We start from the raw sequence: 19,818 nt of genomic DNA, 5'->3' as shown, positions 1-19,818 counted from the left end.
TCGGTTTTTAATATTGTATTCTCCGACTGTCCATTTCTTTCACGTTGGTCTGGCTCACTAGTAACCTATATCACGCGGAAAATTATTTTATATTCTTTTATCACCTTCCCACCACATCTACTGTGAGCTCTCGTTTGGTTCGTTTAATGTCTATTGTCTGTATAAGTCCCCTCTAAAATATAAAGTGCTGCGGAATATGTTGGTGCTATAGAAATAAAATGCATTATTATTATTATTATTATTAAAAGCTAAATATCACCAAAAGTGACAGTCATTAATCAATACACATTATACAGTATATGCGAGTATTCATTATTACAAATAAATCCTACTAATAAATGTGAAGAGACACAGGAGTGTTCAATGAAAACACATTTTTATTAATACAAAAGGATAAAACCCATATACTTGTAAGAACAGTAAAAAGACATAAGAGGGGACATAGAATCCTACACAGGGAAATCACAGGGAAACATATAGGAAGTGGATATAATACACAAATGGCATTTACACTCAATGGTGAAACAAAATTAACAATATAAATAAAATAGTAAGGTCCATATATCACTGTATATAACACTAAATAGTAAGTACTCCTTGAGAAAGCCATCTGGCGAAAAGTACGTTGGAGTACCTGGGTACTTGGTAACTCATTTTCCCTACACTATCTACTGTTATGATGTCAGTATATGATTATTTATGCTTTAACCCACTTGGATTTACTATTTAGTGTTATATACATGGATATATGAACCTTCCTATTGTATTATTGGTCATTTTGTTGCACCATTGAGGGTAAATGTCATTTGGTTGTTTATTATATCCACTTCCTATATGTTTCCCTGTGATTCAACTGTGTAGGATTCTTTGTCCCCTCATATATGTCTTCTTACTGTTCTTACAAGTATATGGGTTTTATCCTTATGTATTAATAAAAATCTGTGTTTTAACAATCATGTGTCCATTCACAATTTAAACCTTAAAAGCGCTTGAACATGTTTTTTTTTCAGTAATGGAATCTTGCATGGTCAGAGTGCATACAGGTCATGGAGGTTGAATGGTTTACTTCTAGTTTTATTTTTTAAACCATTGTACCTGCCAGTTCCACATCTTTAGTATGTCTCTACAGGTGGTCCTTGGTTCTTGGACAATTCTTCTGATAATTCTTTTCACTTCTATCTAAAATCTTGCATGGAGCACCTGGTCATGGCCATTTTTCGGTCAAATTATATTTTTACCACTTCTGGATTATGGCCCCAACAGTGCTCACTGGAACCTTCAGTAGTTAAATTCTTCTGTAACCTATGTCATCAGTATGTTTTGCAACAATAAGGTTGCAAAGGTCTTGTGACAGCTCACTGACTTTACCCATCATAAGAGGTTTCTGGTGTGGCACCTTGGTAATGAGGCGCCATCAGCTGAATCAGCTTGCTATCATTTTTCACTAATTGGTAGGATTGCTTTCTAATTACTGATTTCAGATGGTGTCATGACTTTTCATGGCTTTTTGACGCTCTCTTTATTCATATGTTCAATACTGTTTCCCTGTGTAATTTCTCATTATTACACAGAACAATTTATGGATATTTATGGTTTGATTTCTTTGCCTGTGTGGAATGAATGAGTTATTACCAACATCTGTGAGAATTTCATGTCAATAGCACCTGTAGAAATATATTTACTTAGAAATTTGGCAACTTGTTCAATACATATTTCACCCCCTGTGAGTCAGTCTATTCTGGCACAACATGCGACCGCTAGATGATTTCTTGCATGCCGCAGGTGATACCTTCTCCCTGCATTCAGATGTATGCACATCACTGAGGCGCAAGTACATCTGAACAAAACTGCAATGCCGATACAGGGTGAGGGAGCACACGTTATTCCCCTGCCCCGACATGCAGTGGTGTGACAAGACCAGCAGGCTGCTAACCTCATCACACTGCTACAGTCATCGCCGTGCTGTAAAGATTGCATTGATACTGCAGGGAACCATCATGGAGCCAAACAATTAAAAGTTGGCAGATGTCGTGTTGCTGTGTGCACATGACGGGGCAGTGTAGCACGGAGGTGGCATTTACAATGTAAGCCTATGGAGTGTCAGAATGAGGCTCTTTAGACTTGCACTGTAAAAGAAGCCTTCGGCTCATGCATAGGTCATACAGTGAGCCGGCTAGTCACAATTGCAGTGACGTCACCGAGAAGCAGAAAGGAACAGTGCTGGAAACTGGAGAGAGCGACCGAAGGTGAGTATATCAATACACTACATGCACATATAAACACATTTAATAAAAACAATTTTTTGTAGGAGTGCTTCTTTATATACACACTGGCATTTGCAGTGTTATGCGATACAAGTATATAGGCGGCTGACGAAATATTGTAATTGATCGCTGTATTAAGCTTGGTGCAGCTGTCATGTACAGATGGTTGTTCGGATGTTTGATTGATGTACTGACAGTGGTTCTGATCATGTACACATGTATCATTCCATAACCGGTCACAGGTAGTCACCCAGCGGAGGCGGGCTCCTTGCTGCCACAGTCACCCTACTGGGGCTGTCAGCCTGCTGAATCCACCACTTTCTGCCACAATCACTATGCTGCCGCCGTCACCTTGTTGGCGCTGTCACCCTGCTGCCAAAGAGGGCAAGTTAAGCACCTTATGGAGCCGCATATTATAGGGTCGTTTACTGTATACAAGGGATGTTAATGTGTAAGCAAGGTATCGTGGGGGCAGTATGCAGAGGAGGGAAATTAGGATTCTGTTGCTCCTTTGGATTGCTTTGGAATGGCAATGTGGCAACTGGATCCTAAGTGTTGTGCACCCCTGCTGCAGAGAACCACAGTGTCTTTACTTGGCACTAAGACTTTGTTGGGCATAAACAGATGTGCTGCGGACATTCAAAACGGAGTCCAGAGAAAAGCTCTGCTATATGCTACAGATGAACCATGATGAAACATGTTGAGTGGTCCGCCCGACAGCTCATATCTGCTTCAATAGATGGGGTCAGGCCTCATTATCATGGCTTGGGCTACTATATGGGCATTTGCATGGCATGTATTAATCAGTCAGTATAGTACAGTTTTTCTATTGAGCACAAACCATCCAAGGGACATTTTGTCTTCCAGTTATGCCTACCAGCCATTTTTTAAAAGGTGACAGCCATATTCGCTGCCACATATTAATTAGATTTTCTAAAATTGATAGGATATTTTTAATAGAGGATCCTAAATATAAAAAAAATCAAATATCAGCAATGGTAAAAAAAAAACCCAACTGTATGATTACTAAACTGACTACTTCCGCTTTACTCATACTTGACTATTACACTTGAAGAGTAAAAGCTTTAGTGTACATAATAGAATACACATCTCAAGGAAAAAAGTGTTTCATGAAAATAAAGCAGCATTATAAACCAGTATAAGGTTAAAAAGAAAAAAAGTACATTTTCCAGACACTGGGCACGTGCGAGGAGTGTACGCCAGCACATATTACAGCGTACACAAGGAGCGTGTAGCCTCTAGGATCAGCCACACAATCGGGCCATAATGCCTACATCAACTTCCATCCTCGCTCACTCTATATTCTAATTCCCTCATTTAATATTTCACAGGGGAACGTTACCAGGCGGGAACTTAACCCCTGTGAGACCATTGTGCTTGTAATGAGATTAGAGCGGCTCTTGGCAGTAGCAGCAGCCCATTGAGAAGTGAAGGCTGACTGCTCCCCTGGTGCTGGGTAATTACAGCCCCCAGAGACCGCCGCTGCCTCTAATTACAATACATTAAAGCGGAGGCCTTTAATGCTGGCCGGTGTAATGGAAAGCTTTCCAGCTCAGCATAGCCCCTCCGATGGGCACAGAATCACTGGGTATCTCGCCTAAGAGCTCGTACAGGCAAGAGCACAGCATTTATTGAGACTGGAGCAATCACCATCATGGGCAGGCTTGTAATTACATGGACCCCTACCCATTAATTATACATAGTGGAAGAAGTCTAATTACACACAAAGTCAGCCCAGAAGATTACAGAGCATTCTACACAAAATATACTTGGTGTAATGTAAAAATAACGGGAATACCGTAACTTTTCTAAGGTGGATGGAACAATATTGTATTCTTTATTATAGTAAATGTCAAATATATTAATGTGACAGCTATATATGTGCATGCTGAGGATATTGGGCAATGTACAATTGGACAACCTTGTTCTAAAATTCAAACATTAGTTGACATAGCTGTAAAATGGTAGAATCTGCAGCCAGCGGCACATGTCTGGTATTCCATGCTAGCCAAGGACTCCAGCGGGAAAGTCTCTCTCCATTAGTGGGGGCCCATATTACATCCTAAGGACCATGTAATGGACAAGCTGGGACCACCAGAGCATGTGCCACGGTTTCACTTCTTACCAACCTTCTAATAGGACATATGCTTCATTAGTGCCAGCCCCTTTAAAGGGGTTGTAATTTCTAATATCTGGTTCTCGTGGAAATGAACCCTAAAAATTCGAGGGGATTGATTCATAAACTACATGTGGATAGATGATAAATGTGAGATCTCTAGTGGTCTGAATGCAGAGACCCCCACTGATCACGAGATCAGAGGTGAATATGGAGCAGTAGTGAGACTATGTGATCACTGCTTTATTCGCTGCCTATAGAGGAGTAGTCGCACAGACTCACTACCACTCCATTCCCATAGGGGACTTTGGACTGTTCATTGTCAATATCGGGAAGGGTCTTTGTAGCCAGACCCCTGTTTATAGGTGATAAATACTGTTTATGGGACAACCCTTTTAAAGTAACTATGCAGCAATGATAGGTCTTCTTTACCACCTTAAAATGGGGTTTTCATATATAATTATTTATCCCGATATGTTTCCTCTTGGTGAATTCAATAAATTACTCACATTCACATTAAAGTTACTCACATACCACAGCTGTCCCCATTCTTTTTTTAGATGCGCCATTGTGACTACAGCGCATTTGACCGCTGCAGCCAATCACTGGTCTAGGGTTGACTACCTCAACGTCACATCTGAGCTCAGTAACTGGCTGCAACATTCAAGTGTACTGGAGCAGGGAATGGTGAGTAATAGCCCCATTTAAAGGGAACCTGTCACCAGCTTTGGCCGATACGAGTTACGGCCACCACCTTTCAGGGCTGATATACAGCATTCTATAATGCTGTATATAAGCGCCAACCCGAACTGCAAGAGAAGAAAAATAACTTTTATTATACTCACCTGGGGGGGCGGTGCAGTCCAAGGGGCATCGCTGTTCTTGGTCCGGCGTCTCCCATCTTCTTACGATCCCTGTCCTCCTGCTTGCTTCATGTGGAGGATGCGTCCCTGCGTCATCCACACAAGCTCCCCGGAATCGTGCTCCTGCACAGGCGTACTTATCTGCCCCCGTTGAGGGCAAACCAAAGTCCTGCACTGCGCAGGCGCTGGGCCTCTCTGACGTTTCCCGGCACCTGCGCACTGCAGTACTTTGCTCTGCCCTCAACAGGGCAAATAAGTACGCCTGTGCAGGAGCGCGATTCCGGGGAGCTTGTGTGGATGACGCAGGGACGCATCCTCCACATGAAGCAAGCAGGATGACGGCATCACAAGAAGATGGGAGGCACCGGACCAAGAGGAGCGACACTCATCGGACCGGACTGCCCCGCAGGTGAGTATAATAAAAGTTATTTTTCTTCTCTTTCAGGTTGGCTCGGTGGCTTATATATAGCAAATAAAAAAGCCAAGAAGCCAGCGCTGCCTGTGGTCAGCACGCAATACATAAAGTGCATATGCGCATATTAATTTCTAACTGTACTTTAAACAGAGACATTTAGCAAACAATTGATCAATCCTTTGAGCCATCCCGCCACGTCACTCTCAGATGGGGCAGTCCTACTCTACGTAATATTCGTTGTGCCATTATGGCCTCCTAAATGTATTAAAAGCAAGACTATATTAAATGCAAACGTACCTGAAGCATTTCTGAAACACTCCCATGGCGCCAATATGTGCATATGCACTTTATGTATTGCGTGCTAACCATAGACAGTGCTGGCTTCTTAGCTTTTTTTTAGATTGGTTTGTGGCTGACCCCCACTTTTGCCATGCGCGCTTGGTTATTATGCATGCCACTTTATCTGTCTTTATCGTGATTAATCTAGGCTGTTGCACACACTTGCAGCAGCCCTCCCCTCCCCCATAGGCTCTACTTGATTATGCACCTGTGTTTCTTGGCCTGTCTCACCCTTCATCCTATTCCCTGGTTTGGCAGCATGGAGGTTAGATCTGAAATGTCCGGATATCTTGTCTGGACCTGGTCAGCTTTTATCTGCGCTTGCCCTTTTGGCGCCATGGGAGTGTTTCAGAAATGCTTCAGGTACGTTTGCATTTAATATAGTCTTGCTTTTAATACATTTAGGATGCGGTAATGGCACAGCGTACATAAAAACGTAGAGTAGGACTGCCCCATTATGAGAATGCCGTGATGTGGTGGGGTAGCTCAAAGAATTGATCAATTGTTTGCTAAATGTCTCAGTTTAGAGTACAGTTAGAAATCAATATGTGCATGTGCACTTTATGTATTGCGTGCTGACCATAGGCAGCGCTGGCTTCTTGGCTTTTTTTTGCTTACATATAGCATTATAGAATGCTGTAGATAAGCCCTGAAAGGGGGTAGCCATAACTCGTATCTGCCAAACCTGGTGACAGGTTCCCTTTTAATACTTTCACCTGGAGAAAGCAGATTGGCATAAAATTATTATTATACATGGAAAACTTCTTTAATTGTTTGCATTAGAAGCATTGCTACATTTATATTTCAAAACTGTAACCAAAACTCCTTCCTGTAGAACGTCTATACGCACATGCAAGCCTGAGTCCGGGGCTACTGCTACATCACACATGAATGGGGTCACATTGCGACCACTAGAGTACCACAACAAGCAAGACGCAAAACTTGTCATGGTACTCTAGGGTTTGCAATGCGACCCTATTCACTTGCATTGGGCTCCGATGAAGCAGCGACATATAGCAATCTGTGTCACAGCCAAACTTGTCATATAGCGCCAAGCCCTCCGACCACACCAAAAGGGCGCGAGAAGTTCGTGTTTCCTATATTGTACAGCATTCACTCGCTGCTGTCCTTGTCCGGATCCTAAATCCAACTCTGGGAAACAACGTCCCCAATTCCAGAATGTCGCTGCTCTGCCAGCTTCCATGTTTATTTCCAGTGAGTGATGTGTGCGCCACCCCATGTTAATCCTTTACTGTATTCCTCTGCCTACGTGAAGCCCCTTTTGGAGATCCTGACAATGAAGCGTTTCCTTTCTAGGCCGAGTTATTTGCAGTTACATTTGTGACTTGTGGTTAGCATTGCAGAATGAGAGGCGGGCACCAGACGTGCCAGCAGGGTGTGGCGCTCATACTTAGTGTCTGTGGGATGAACTGCTCAGGCGAGTGGATAGCTTGCCGCAATGTCATCCAGTCACATGAAGACAAATAATATATGCTCTGATGTTAACAGTGACCCAATCTATTCCAGAACAATCAGCTTAAGCATGAGCAAAATAAAAAACAGATTAATTTTCTCTGGCACAAATTATATTTTTGGATCTGTCCACAGACATTATGCACTACTTAAAAGCTGGTGAGATATGTGAGACTGGTGGGATCGCTGATCCCTGTGACAGAAGCCCCTTCATGTCCACATTAAGGGCTCAAGTGGACAACCGTATTATTGGTCAGAGTGGAGATCCGACATAATACTTGACTCCACCCAATGTTATTCTATGGGGCCGTGCACATGTCCAATTTTTTCTTTGGACAGAGTCAGCCTGAGGACAAAAAAAAACAAAACACTGAGTTCCCGAGTTTGATCTGCTATTCGGACTGCACTTGGCCATACAAGTCAATGGGTCCACAGAAAACATCAGACCACATTCGGATAACACCAGAGTGCAGTCAGATGTCCACATACTAAGAAAATGGAGAAGATGGATATTTTTTTTTCTCCGTCATCTCCTTATCTGAGATAATCAGATCACAATCTGAGCAGATTATCCTATTTATTAATAAAAAAAGAAAAAATTCAAAATATCATCTTTGGATGTGAGTCCTGGGAAGCGCTGCCGTTCATGGGCTGGATGTGTTCGTTTTGATTTACTTGTCCTATGTGAGCCTGTGGTTGGCTCTTTAACTTGGATCCACCCGACGCAAGCTGCAAGCCCTGTCCATTGGAAAGTATCCCAGAGGGATTTTGTGAGGATACACGATCTAAAGTCATATCAGTCTTCTACCAGGTGAGTGCATGAATTTGTGCACCCATCAAAGACTATACTGTGTTTACGCACTTAAGGCACCGTCACACTCAGCGACGCTGCAGCGATATAGACAACGAGCCGACCTAAACTAGATCGCTGGAGCGTCGCTGTTTAGGTCGCTGTAGAGACGTCAAACACAGCAGCTCCAGAACGATGCAGGAGCGATCCAGTGACGTAACGGCGACTCACTTATCGTTCTCACTGGTTGTTAGCTCCATGTAAAACAGCCGGAGTGTACCGATCCGACACACATCTAGGGGCCCTATGCTCGTTGCTGGCGTCGTTGCTTTTGATGTCATACATGACGATACACGCCGACCTGACGACCAAATAAAGTTCTGGACTTCTAGCTCCGACCAGCGATATCACACAACGAGATCGCTATCCAGGACGCTGCAACGTCACGGATTGTTGTCGTTCTCTTTGCAAAGTTGCTGAGTGTGACGGTACCTTTAGGGCGCCTTGTTTTGTCTGTTCTTCTCTCCCAAACAGGGGTGTTTTTTTTTTTTGTTTATTCGTACAATCTGATCAGAGTGTGATCAGAGTCTAATCAGAGTGTAAATTAGCATAGTTGATTGGATTTTCCCGGATGACAAAAAAATATGCTGGTCTGCAACTAGCCCAACATATGCACTGTAATCTAATAACTCACTGCTCATATGTTCAGGCTTTTAAGCGTCTTTAAACCGCTTAAGGTAAGAAAAGATACAAAGTGGTTAAAAACTGAGTGGGCCGTTCTTCACGAATTTGCCATTCTGAACACGGTAAATTGGAAAGCTCAATAGACATCCAGATGACGCCAAGGTGGCTTTTTGAGCATTTTTCCAGTGTTTTACAAAAACCTCTAGCAGTTTCTCCAATGTTGAATGGAGTTGAATGGAGTTAAATATTTATATTATATGTATAAAATATCTCAACATTCGTAAAGCACCAATACAAAAGATGCCCCAAAAACTATGGAAAAATGCTTAAAAAAAAAAAGGACTCCTGAAATGCCCCACCTCCCCATAAAAAAATAAAGAAAAAATACAAAAACACGCTTCAGGAAACAAAAGAAATAAAACCCCCACTACATCATACTAAAACATCTTCCTCTGGAAAGGTTCGCCAGCCTGAAAAAGACGTTGTGTGCTCATGTTGGCTGTAACTCATGAACAGAACATGAGACGCAAAGCAAAATAAGTCAAGTTTTCTACAGAACATACCTATATCAGCTTTGTATTAATACACATACAAACTTCTATGAATAAAAAAAAATACAATAACCAACGCCCTTGGTTTAGCCACATAGACTAGCATAGCTCCTACAGGCTGGTGTCACAACCAAGGTCCCCAGACTTCTGTGACCATTGAGTTGAATGATATTCCTAATCTCGTATTTATAGGCCCCACCTACACATTAGATAACATTTATCTAAACCCGACAATATTGGTGGTATCAGCGGACCATCTAAAGTGAATGGGGGCCTGCCGATTCTCTCATTTGATCTCTTTGTTCTCTAGGAAACTTATTTGACAAGTGGCCTACTCCACTCTCCCCATCAAGGCCAAGCCGAACACTCAGATGTATGGGGAAGTCAGTAGAAATAGCTGATGGCCGAAAGTTATCTCTTGTGTATGGGCACTTTATGGCAAGTTCTGGTTCTAAAGTTCCAGAAGAAGTTAGCAGATACTGCACATAGGCGAAGTATTCCAAACCCCAGGAACCTTTTCTCACCAGGATTCCTGGAACTTCTTCATCACAGCAGGCCGGTCCTGATTCCTTCTCTTCCTAAACCATCTTTCGATTTGTACTGCTGTTCGGTTGGATTTCTTAGCCAGGCCATAGATGTCCGCCTGCATGAGCAAAAATTGAAAATCATTACCTTTACCTGTTAATAATCCTATATACGGCATTTCACTAACCCCAGTATGCGGTCAACACACACCAGGTAAGGTGATGACCAAGTCATCATGGAAATAATGTTTGCACATTGTGCACACTGTACAAAACAATGGAGAAGCTCTTGTCCTCCACAAAGTGATCCTCTAACCTTCAGCAGTTATCAGAGTCTCAATATCACTTTTGAGGCTTTAGAACCAATTTCTAGTTTTCGTTGCAGTCATGGTCTGAAGTTTCAATATTTCCAAGTTACTAAAGTTGTCCCAGAACGGATTAATATTGTAACTGGAGGTAGCTCTGTATATCTTATCTGCATGACCTACTTTATAACCATAGGCCATTGTTTTGTGTGGCCAGACAGCGCTGTCCTCATGCACCATAATAGGCTCCTGTTATCTTTATGGATTTTGATGAGGAAGTGGAAATCGATTTAACCCTTTGTAATGCCGAGCGTAAGATCGACATATTTTCTGCAACACTTAAATGGCATCTCAAAGGCCCCATTCATTGGTATAAGACTGTAGTTGGACGTAGATGTGAAGATAGACTTAAAGGGAATCTGACACCAGAAAATCGCCCATTAATTAACCTAGCCCTGTTGCCCCTGCAGGCAATCACTTGATAATTACTATGTGGTTTGTATATAAGCTATACGTTCTGTGGTTTTATAAATTAAAAACTTGCTGTATTTTAGCCTGAATCATCGAGGCGGCATAGTATCCTGGCCAAGTCTCATTTATTGAAAAAATGCCCATTCCGGTAGATTGATGACTCCAGTCTGGCGACGTTAGCGCAGACATCTTTGAAAACCAGCACACGCACTTGCAGGATCTGGGTTCAGAACACCTCGTCATGCGTTGACATTACCAGACAGGAGAGAACAATCAACGGGAATTGGTGATTTTTTTAAATAGATGTTTCAGAGACTCAGCTACTATCCCATACCGCCCCGATGATTCAGGTTTATACTAGGCAAGTTTTTAATTTATAACTTTAGCAAAACCACAGAATGTATAGCTTAGCTACAAACACCACTTTAATTATCACATGATTGCCTGCAGGAGTACGGGGTTAGGTTAGTAGGTGATGTCAGTTTCCCTTTAAAAGGGTGTTTCAGAACATTAAAATGTTCTATTTTTAGGTCTTCCTTATTAGATCAGTGGGGATGGACTGCCACGCCGTCACCGATCAGCCGATTGTAGATGCCATGGTGCATCGGAAATGACACCGCTCCATAACTTGTGATGGTATCAACTGATTGTTACAGATTCATGGAGTTGGATCCCCAACAATCTGAAATTGATGACTACCCTAAAATATAGGTCATCGATAATAATGTTCTGGATGAAATGATATATACCTGCCAAAATATGTTGAATATTTACAGACAGCAAATAATTAGATATTAGCTGTTATTTTTCAATATATATTACTATTGAAAATATTTAATATACTTCATAAAATCCATAAACACCATCAAGCAGCAATGGCCAAATATAGTTAATATCCCCATACAGATCTGAAGGCCTCCATTGAATGGCTGAACTGGGCAATATCGGTGGGATCGGCTGGCAGTCTAATGTGTATGGAGGCCTCCTGACTCTTTTTGGTCAGAAAGTTGAGGGAAAGAATCAGCCATGTCATGTCTGATTTCGGACATCTGATCCTTTTGTTCTCCGTAAGATAAGCCACCAGAGAGGTCTTCTAGCTTCAGAACACAGGAACTCTCAGGTGTATGGAGGGATTGAGAGAGAGAGCTGCTAGCAGAACAGACAGCTATCTATGGTTTATGGGGCCCCTAAAGCCTTGCACCACTAAAATAGCTGACCCTGGGATGTTTACAGAAGACCGCTCCTATTGTTCATTGTTTGATGTCAAACACTGATGCTGACCTTGGCAAAAAAGGTGTGTTTTCAGCACCAGATGAGATCAGTCTCAGAGTACAGCAGTATCACAAGGTTATATTACAGGGAAGTGACTGCAGCATACATGGGAACATCAGACTAGGCACTGACATGTGCAGGAGCGCAGGAGGACGAATCATAGACCCTTCATCAGCCTCTTATATTACACTTCTGTTCTCAGGGCAAATGGAGGGAATTATCACAGAGACTGCATTAAAAAGTCATGAATCCCCAATTACAGCAGAACACAAAATACTTCAGAGAAAGTCAAGTACAGTTCGTGAAAATCTCGCACTCGGATGTAATCAGAGTGCAGCCCAATTTTTTTCACGGACCCACTGACTTCAATTAAATAAGTATTTGACCGCCAACCAACCAGCAAGCATTCTGGCTCTCACAGACCTGTTAATTTTTCTGTAAGAAGCCTCCTACTCTGCACTCATTACCTGTGTTAATTACACCTGTTTGAACTCGTTAGCTGTATAAAAGACACCTGACCGCACACTCACACTCCAATCTCTCAACCATGTATTGTGAGATTTTGGCCAACTTCCTCCCTCCCTTAGGTAACGTTCACATTTGCGTTGTTGGGCGCAGCGTCGGCGACGCAACCAACAACGCAGCGTTTTGCGATGCATGTGTTGTCATAAGATCGTACAGAGCAGGAATTTCGGCGCAGGGAAAACGCTACAAGAAACGTGTTCTGCGCCCTGTCTGTGCGTCAATATGACGCATGCGTCGTAAAACGCAATACAACGCATACCGGCGCATGTCCATGCTCCCCCATGTTAAAGATAGGGGCGCATGACGCATGCGTCGGTATGCGTCGACGACGCTGCGCCCAACAACGCAAATGTGAACGTAGCCTTAGTTAGAGCATTGAAGATGGAATGTGGCTGGGCAACTCAGGAGTGGCTCCATAAGCATTTTAAGGTCCTAGAGTGGCATAGCCAGTCTCCAGGTCAGAACCCAATAGAAATATAAACATAAGGATGAATGACCTCGGGGAGATCAAAACATCCAACACCGCGGAGACACCATCACGTGTTTTTCAACGCAGTGATCCATCCCTTATGAGAAATATGCAAATGCATGTAGAAAAGTCGCGGAGACACCATCACATGTTTCTCAACCTAAGCAATAAATAGCCAGGTCTTTCACCGGGAAGGAACAACCACGGGAAGGGCAGCATCCAAAAAGGAAAACCACCTATGCCAAAACATGGTATCTATCCACAGACAGCTGTTTCGGGGTATTTGCCCCTCATCAGTGTGGAGTAGGAAACTGGCTATTAGGAGTAGTGCCTAGTAAAAGGACTATAAACATAAGGATGAATGACCTCCACACTGATGAGGGGCAAATACCCCGAAACAGCTGTCTGTGGATGGATACCATGTTTTGCATAGGTGGTTTTCCTTTTTGGATGCTGCCCTTCCCGTGGTTGTTCCTTCCTGGTGAAAGACCTGGCTATTTATTGCTTGCGTTGAGAAACATGTGATGGTGTCTCCGCGGCTTTTCTACATGCAAGAACCCAATAGAAAGTCTTTGGAGGGAAATGTTGCCCAGCCTTGAAAGCTGAAATATCTGGAGAAGATCTGGGTGGAGGAGTGGGCCAGAATCCCTGCTGCAGTGTATGCAAACTTTACTAAGGACCCTATTGCTATTTGTATGCACTATGGCTTTTTATTGTCTTACAGTAGGGTTAATGTTCATTTTGTTTCTGTCTTAGGTTTTAACCTCAGTGATTGGCTACAGCAGCGATAGGTGTCAATGTAATGTCACAACTGCAATTAAAACACAGAGACCCGAGAGCGGCAATGGGAGGCCAGCGCTGAGCCTGGGGAGAGCAAATGCCTGATCTGTTTGTTATTTTAGGCATCTTATTTGGAGAACACTTTTCTAAAAGTGGAAAACCCCTTTAAGGATTCCAGTTATACAGAGCTGTAATAGGGAACCCACAGAAGTGTATGGACCCTTACTGTTCCTCTGCGTGCCTCTGATTTTGTATGGAGGCATAGAGATTTATTTTTTTTTTTTTAACATCAGACTGTGTGCAAATATGATAAAAATCTATATTAAAGGTATTTAACATTAGAAGTATTTTTCAAGTAGGGAATATCCCTGACACGCATCACCTGGAGAAGCACAATACGCCGGCACGTGGTGTGTCTGACAGCGGATTATCTCCTATGCCCCAGGCGGTAAGAGCTCCTGCTCACACAATCCAAGCATAGATTGTGGGGAGTCCGGGAAGACAACTGTGCAGTCCAGCTTAGGGGTTACCTGTCCGAAGAAACCATTTAGAAATGTCCTGCTAGAAAACCCCGAGTGATTTTAGGACCATTATCAGTGGAGGATCTAACATCATGCATTATTATGAAGGATTGCAACGCCCTGACATCAATCTAAAAGAATAAAGAAATGTATGCAACATACAGATAAACCTGACATCTGACTTTTTGGGTATATCCACTATTAATATCCAGTTGCTCCATTTGTATGTGGCCGTCAATTCTGTAAATGTCCTGCAGCAACCATGAGGACAACGCTTAATATTTCAGGAAACCAAAAATGTTTTGCATGTCTGTACAATATGCAACATGAATGATTTGCACAGGCAAATGTCAGAGTAATCCTGATCCTCTTCTGTGTGTATGCATGGCTCGTTCACAGGACAGTATTTTCGGTCCGGGTGCGGTCCGTGGAAAAAAACGCGACCGCACTCAGACCAATGTTATTCAATGCGGCAGGGCAGATGAGCGATTATTTACACGGACCGTGAACTTCCTCTGTAAATAGGATGAGACTCACCCATTCCAGTCTATTTTGTGCATGAAAAAAAAATAATTAGATGCCATAAGGAGCTACAGTATAGTGTGACTTGTATAGGCACAATGAAATTCTGTAACATCGGAAACTGTAAATGGTCTTGTAAATTATTAATAGCTGCTGCTGCCACTTTTCTCGATGAAACTTTTATATGCAGCAAACCTACCTATAATGCAAATTTGTCACCAGATTTCACAGCACAAACTGTACACATTTAATAGATCGCTTAGCCAGATGTCGGTGCACTTGTTTTGAAAATTCATGTCAAAATGGTTTTATAATGTGAATGCTGAGCCCCGTATATCCCCCCACACCACTGAGCAGCAGCTTTCTGTGTACACTGTATATTGGCAGAAAGCTGATAATCAGTGGTGGGGGTTACACAGAGCAGTTGACTAGGAGGCACCAGACACCTAGTCCTGTAGTGATCATCTGCTGGTAATACACAGATTTTATTGAAACAGCAACACACAGCCTAATAAATGACACCGCTAGAATCAGGGTCTCTGTCCCTACATCATGCTGCTCTCAGACTACATAGCAAAACAATTGCTGTCTTATTCCATTTAATAATAAATGCAGCTTGCTCACTATATGCAGTGCTTCCGCTGGTGAGACAGACACTTTAGTAAGGGTTGGTTCTCAGCATAGTAGCCATAAGACGGGCTTTAACAGAAGTATAAAGCGGTCCTTGCATGTATGCTTGTGTCTGTGGGTGTATGAGGCCTGCTCTTAGGGCAGTCTCACACGTCCAGATAATTCCGGTACCGGAAAAATCGGTACCGGAATTATCCCTGTCCGTGTGCCGGTGCGTTTCTGTGGCACATCAGTGTGCCCACTGGGTACCACACGCACCGTGCCGGAGACAGCGCCAAATTGTAGCACTGTCCCCGGCATCGTGCTGAAGCCACATTCATATCTTCCCTGCAGCAGCGTTTGCTGTAGAGAAGATATGAATATTAGTATGTAAAATCAATATCCAGGTCCCCACCCCCCTCCCACCACCAGTGCGCCCCCTTTCCCCCCCCCCCCCGCTGTGATTAAAATACTCCCCTAGCTTCCGGATCCCTCGCGGCGTCCTGTCCTGGCCGCACCTTGTACTGTATGAGCGGTCACGTGGGGACGCTCATTTACAGTAATGAATATGCGGCTCCACCCCTTTGGGAGGTGGAGCCGCATATTCATGATTGTAATCGGCGGCCCCACGTGACCGCTCATACAGTACAAGGTGCGGCCAGGACATGACGCTGCGACCTGGATATTGATTTTACACACTAATATTCATATCTTCTCTACAGCAAACGCTGCTGCAGGGAAGACATGAATGGGGCTTCAGCACCAGTGGGGGGGGGGGACAGCGCTTAATGTAGCGCTGTCTCCTGCACGGCACACGGACTGCACATGTGTGCGGTACGTGTTTTACACGGACCCATTGACTTTAATGGGTCCATGTAATCCGTGCGCTCCCACGAACACTGACATGTCTCCGTGTTTGGCACACGGAGACACGGTCCGCAAAAAATCAATGACATCTGAAAAGATGCATTGATTTTAATGTGTCTACGTGTGTCAGTGGCTCCGGTACGTGAGGAAACTGTCACCTCACGTACCGGAGCCACTGACGTGTGAAACCGGCCTTAGGAGGTTACATGGAGGAAAGAGTGCCTGATACTCAGTGCCATGACAAAAGTGTAGTTCATGGAGTGGAAGCTAAAGTAGTGGACACCATTCCATGCCTGTATATATAGGACATAGCCTTATGATTCACATCAACATCAAACTACTCAACAAAACCTTATTAAAGAAAGTCTCTCACCCCCCCCACAATGCTAATTAAAATCACTTGTATGTGTAGGAGACTTTGTCCTATGAAAACAATACCTGAAGTATAGATTTTAGGGGTTTAGTTGTCAGAAATTAGGTGGCTTCTGTGCACCTTTGACATGGCCAAGGGCTTAAGGTACCTTCCCACTCAGCAACTTTACAACGAGAACGACAACGATCCGTGACGTTGCAGCGTCCTGGATAGCGATCTCGTTGTGTTTGACACGCAGCAGCGATCTGGATCCCGCTGTGCCATCGCTGGTCGGAGCTAGAAGGCCAGAACTTTATTTGGTCGGCGTGTATCGTCATGTTTGACAGCAAAAGCAACGATGCCAGCAATGTTTTACATGGAGCTAACAACCAGTGAGAACGATAAGCACGTCACTGGATCGCTCCTGCATCGTTCTGGAGTTGCCGTGTTTGACGTCTCTACAGCGACCTAAACAGCGACGCTGCAGTGATCGGCTCATTGTCTATATCGCTGCAGCGTCGCTGAGTGTGACGGTACCTTTAGTGCAGCATTGTGCTCCCTCAATTTGCATACTGAGCATTTTGTCATATCTTGATTGACAGCGCTGAAGTGACGGCTTCCGGAAACTCAATCAGTGGCTCTGCACCGTTGCATCGCTCTCTCCTGTCTTCCGTACAGTACAAAGCAGCAGCTCATAGACAGCGTTTTAAGGGCAACAGATTCCCTTTAAGGCAGCCACCAAAAGTTGAAGTAAAAAAAAATTTATAGAGAAAAAAAGTAAATTATCATAGTATGGCAGGGAAATGACTGGTGCCCAGAACAACCCTAACAGACCTGCGTGCTGCGATGGGCACAACCAGAGGGTACTATTACTCCTTACGGAGATCTCCAAGCTGGCGTACAGTAGATCTGTTTTACACCAAGAATTTTGGCCAAAAGTTGTTTCTTAAAGACAATAACGGATTCTCTGAATATACTTTAATCAATACAATGGGAGAATTTTGGTCCAAAACTCGCACAGCTGTGAACTAGATTATGCAACAGCGAGCAGGTAAAATTAGAATGGATGCTCAAAGGTTTCAGGAACAGCCTAATCTCTGTCACCAGGATTAGTAGGTATCAGGCACTGATACTGTTGTCACTATTGAGAAAGACTCCTTTAGTTAAATGAACGGAGCTCCTTTTATATATTGTAACCCATGTTATAAATATCTGGAGCTTTCGTCACAGCTTTTCTAGCAGTCTCAGTTCACAGACCCAGTTTTTCCATCTACATATTTTGATTCCTGGCAAACTCATCCCAACCTCATTAACAAATGACTATTTATATTCTAATACACACAAATATAGCAGTCTATGGTATTTTTATTTTCACTGCATCTCATTGATTTTAGCTTTCGCTTCCAATGTCCACCCGACAAGACCTAACCCGCCACTCATCTCAGTGCAAGAAGAACACTACAGTCACATTTAGTTAAAGTGGAAATCCTAACAAAAACTGAAGTTTTCCACAGTTCAAAAAATATATACAATATATAATATACTGTATGTATTTTAGAGAGGAAAAAAAAAAATATTGTACTTGCGCTATATAGAATGCATAGATTGAACACCGATGTAATGTGGTTACCTGTAAGACAGGAGTCGCTTTTTGGCTCTAACAGTGTTCCGCACTACTCACAGGGGCACCACGTGACCGTCGAGTCACGTGACCCAAACGCTACGCAGGTCCTGCCAGCTGCAGTGAAACTAAGCATTGCGCATCGTTCTCCTCACTTCTTACCGCCCGAGCGCCTGACACTGGCCCGGACAGTGCGCTCAGGACACATACACCAGCCTTCTGCCCAGGAAGTGAAGATTGTAAGTATATGAAAGCATAAAAAAATAAAGATTATTATTCATCTTCAGCAAGGTTGTTTTTATATTTTATGGATCAAGCTACACTTGTGCCTGGACACAGGTACTGAACGCTTACCTTTTTAGTCTGCATGTTTAGCCACCACATTGCTTCATTGCACGTGTCCTTATACACATATATAATTTTTTAATAGGGGAACACGTTCTCTAGTTTTTAGCATTTACCTGTCCCCTACAGCATCTGTTTTCTCCCTCTTGTGATATGTCCATCTATATACAGCAATACAGCAGTATACCTTCCAGTTAGGTTCATTTATTTGTAATTTTAAGTCCTCTTTTTTTACTTTCTTTAGACTCCAGTTCATATCGACATATCTCTATTCGTACCTATTTAGCACCAAAATCTCATAAAAGCTGTCCCCATAAAGCCGACTCCTGTCTTACAGGTAACCACATTACATCGGTGTTCAATCTATGCATTCTATATAGCGCAAGTACAATATATTTTTTTCTTCTTGTACTATCTATATTTCCCTAGGTGGTTTTGGACTATACTTGCAGCTGATTTTGTGCATCTACAATAGCGCCACTACATATCAAATATACTGTATTTTAGAGAGGAGTCAATTTATTAGCACAACCCCGGTCCAGCAACTATCACAATTTCATATATAAAACTCACACACATACAAACTGTGAAGAATATGGGGGGGATTTAATGGCAGATTACAATCCTCCTTCAGCATGTGTAGCTGTAACAGGACACCTGGCTCAGCAAGTAGTCCAGCCTCACCAGCTTCTAAGTGAAATGTAACACCCTCATCACCGTAGCTTATATCCAGGCTCATACAGGATGACCTCCTGTGGGAGCCCACGCTGTGTAACTGCTTTGTCAATGTTAGATAGGATTTCATAAGGAGATTTAAAGAATATATAGAACTATCGTACGTCCTAACCCCACACCAGTTATATTTTAAACATCTCTGGAACAAGCAGAATGCATTCCAGCGTGTCGATCCATTCTAGAACTCCAGGGTGGAAAGATTTGAAGAACAGTTAGTAGAAGCCAGGTAGCAAAGCTGCGTTTGGTCTCCAAGCGCAACGGGGACTTGGCCACATCCAGTGGCACCAGAACTGCCACTTCATGACTTTATGTTGGGAAGTTATGATGGGTTTTGGGAGAATACGCTACTAACACCGAGGGGCGGGAGATAAGGCCCATCCTGGG

The 19,818-nt window shown here is 43.1% G+C and overlaps 1 protein-coding gene across 5 annotated transcripts in view; it reads right to left on the bottom strand.

Annotated features, from left to right (window-relative positions):
• Nucleotides 1–19,818, bottom strand: part of CERS3 (ceramide synthase 3) — a 226,499-nt gene that overhangs the window by 17,384 nt on the left and 189,297 nt on the right. For all 5 annotated transcript variants that reach the window (XM_069766311.1, XM_069766310.1, XM_069766314.1 and 2 more), the window contains one exon: nucleotides 10,041–10,159. In XM_069766311.1, coding sequence (XP_069622412.1) covers nucleotides 10,041–10,159 — 119 coding nt within the window. The remainder of the gene's footprint in view (nucleotides 1–10,040; nucleotides 10,160–19,818) is intronic.

This window comes from Ranitomeya imitator, chromosome 4 (assembly GCF_032444005.1).
Source record: "Ranitomeya imitator isolate aRanImi1 chromosome 4, aRanImi1.pri, whole genome shotgun sequence".
Classification (NCBI taxonomy): domain Eukaryota; kingdom Metazoa; phylum Chordata; class Amphibia; order Anura; family Dendrobatidae; genus Ranitomeya; species Ranitomeya imitator.
The sequence above is the reverse complement of the archived record's forward strand: the minus strand, read 5'-3'. Positions and strand labels throughout refer to the sequence as shown.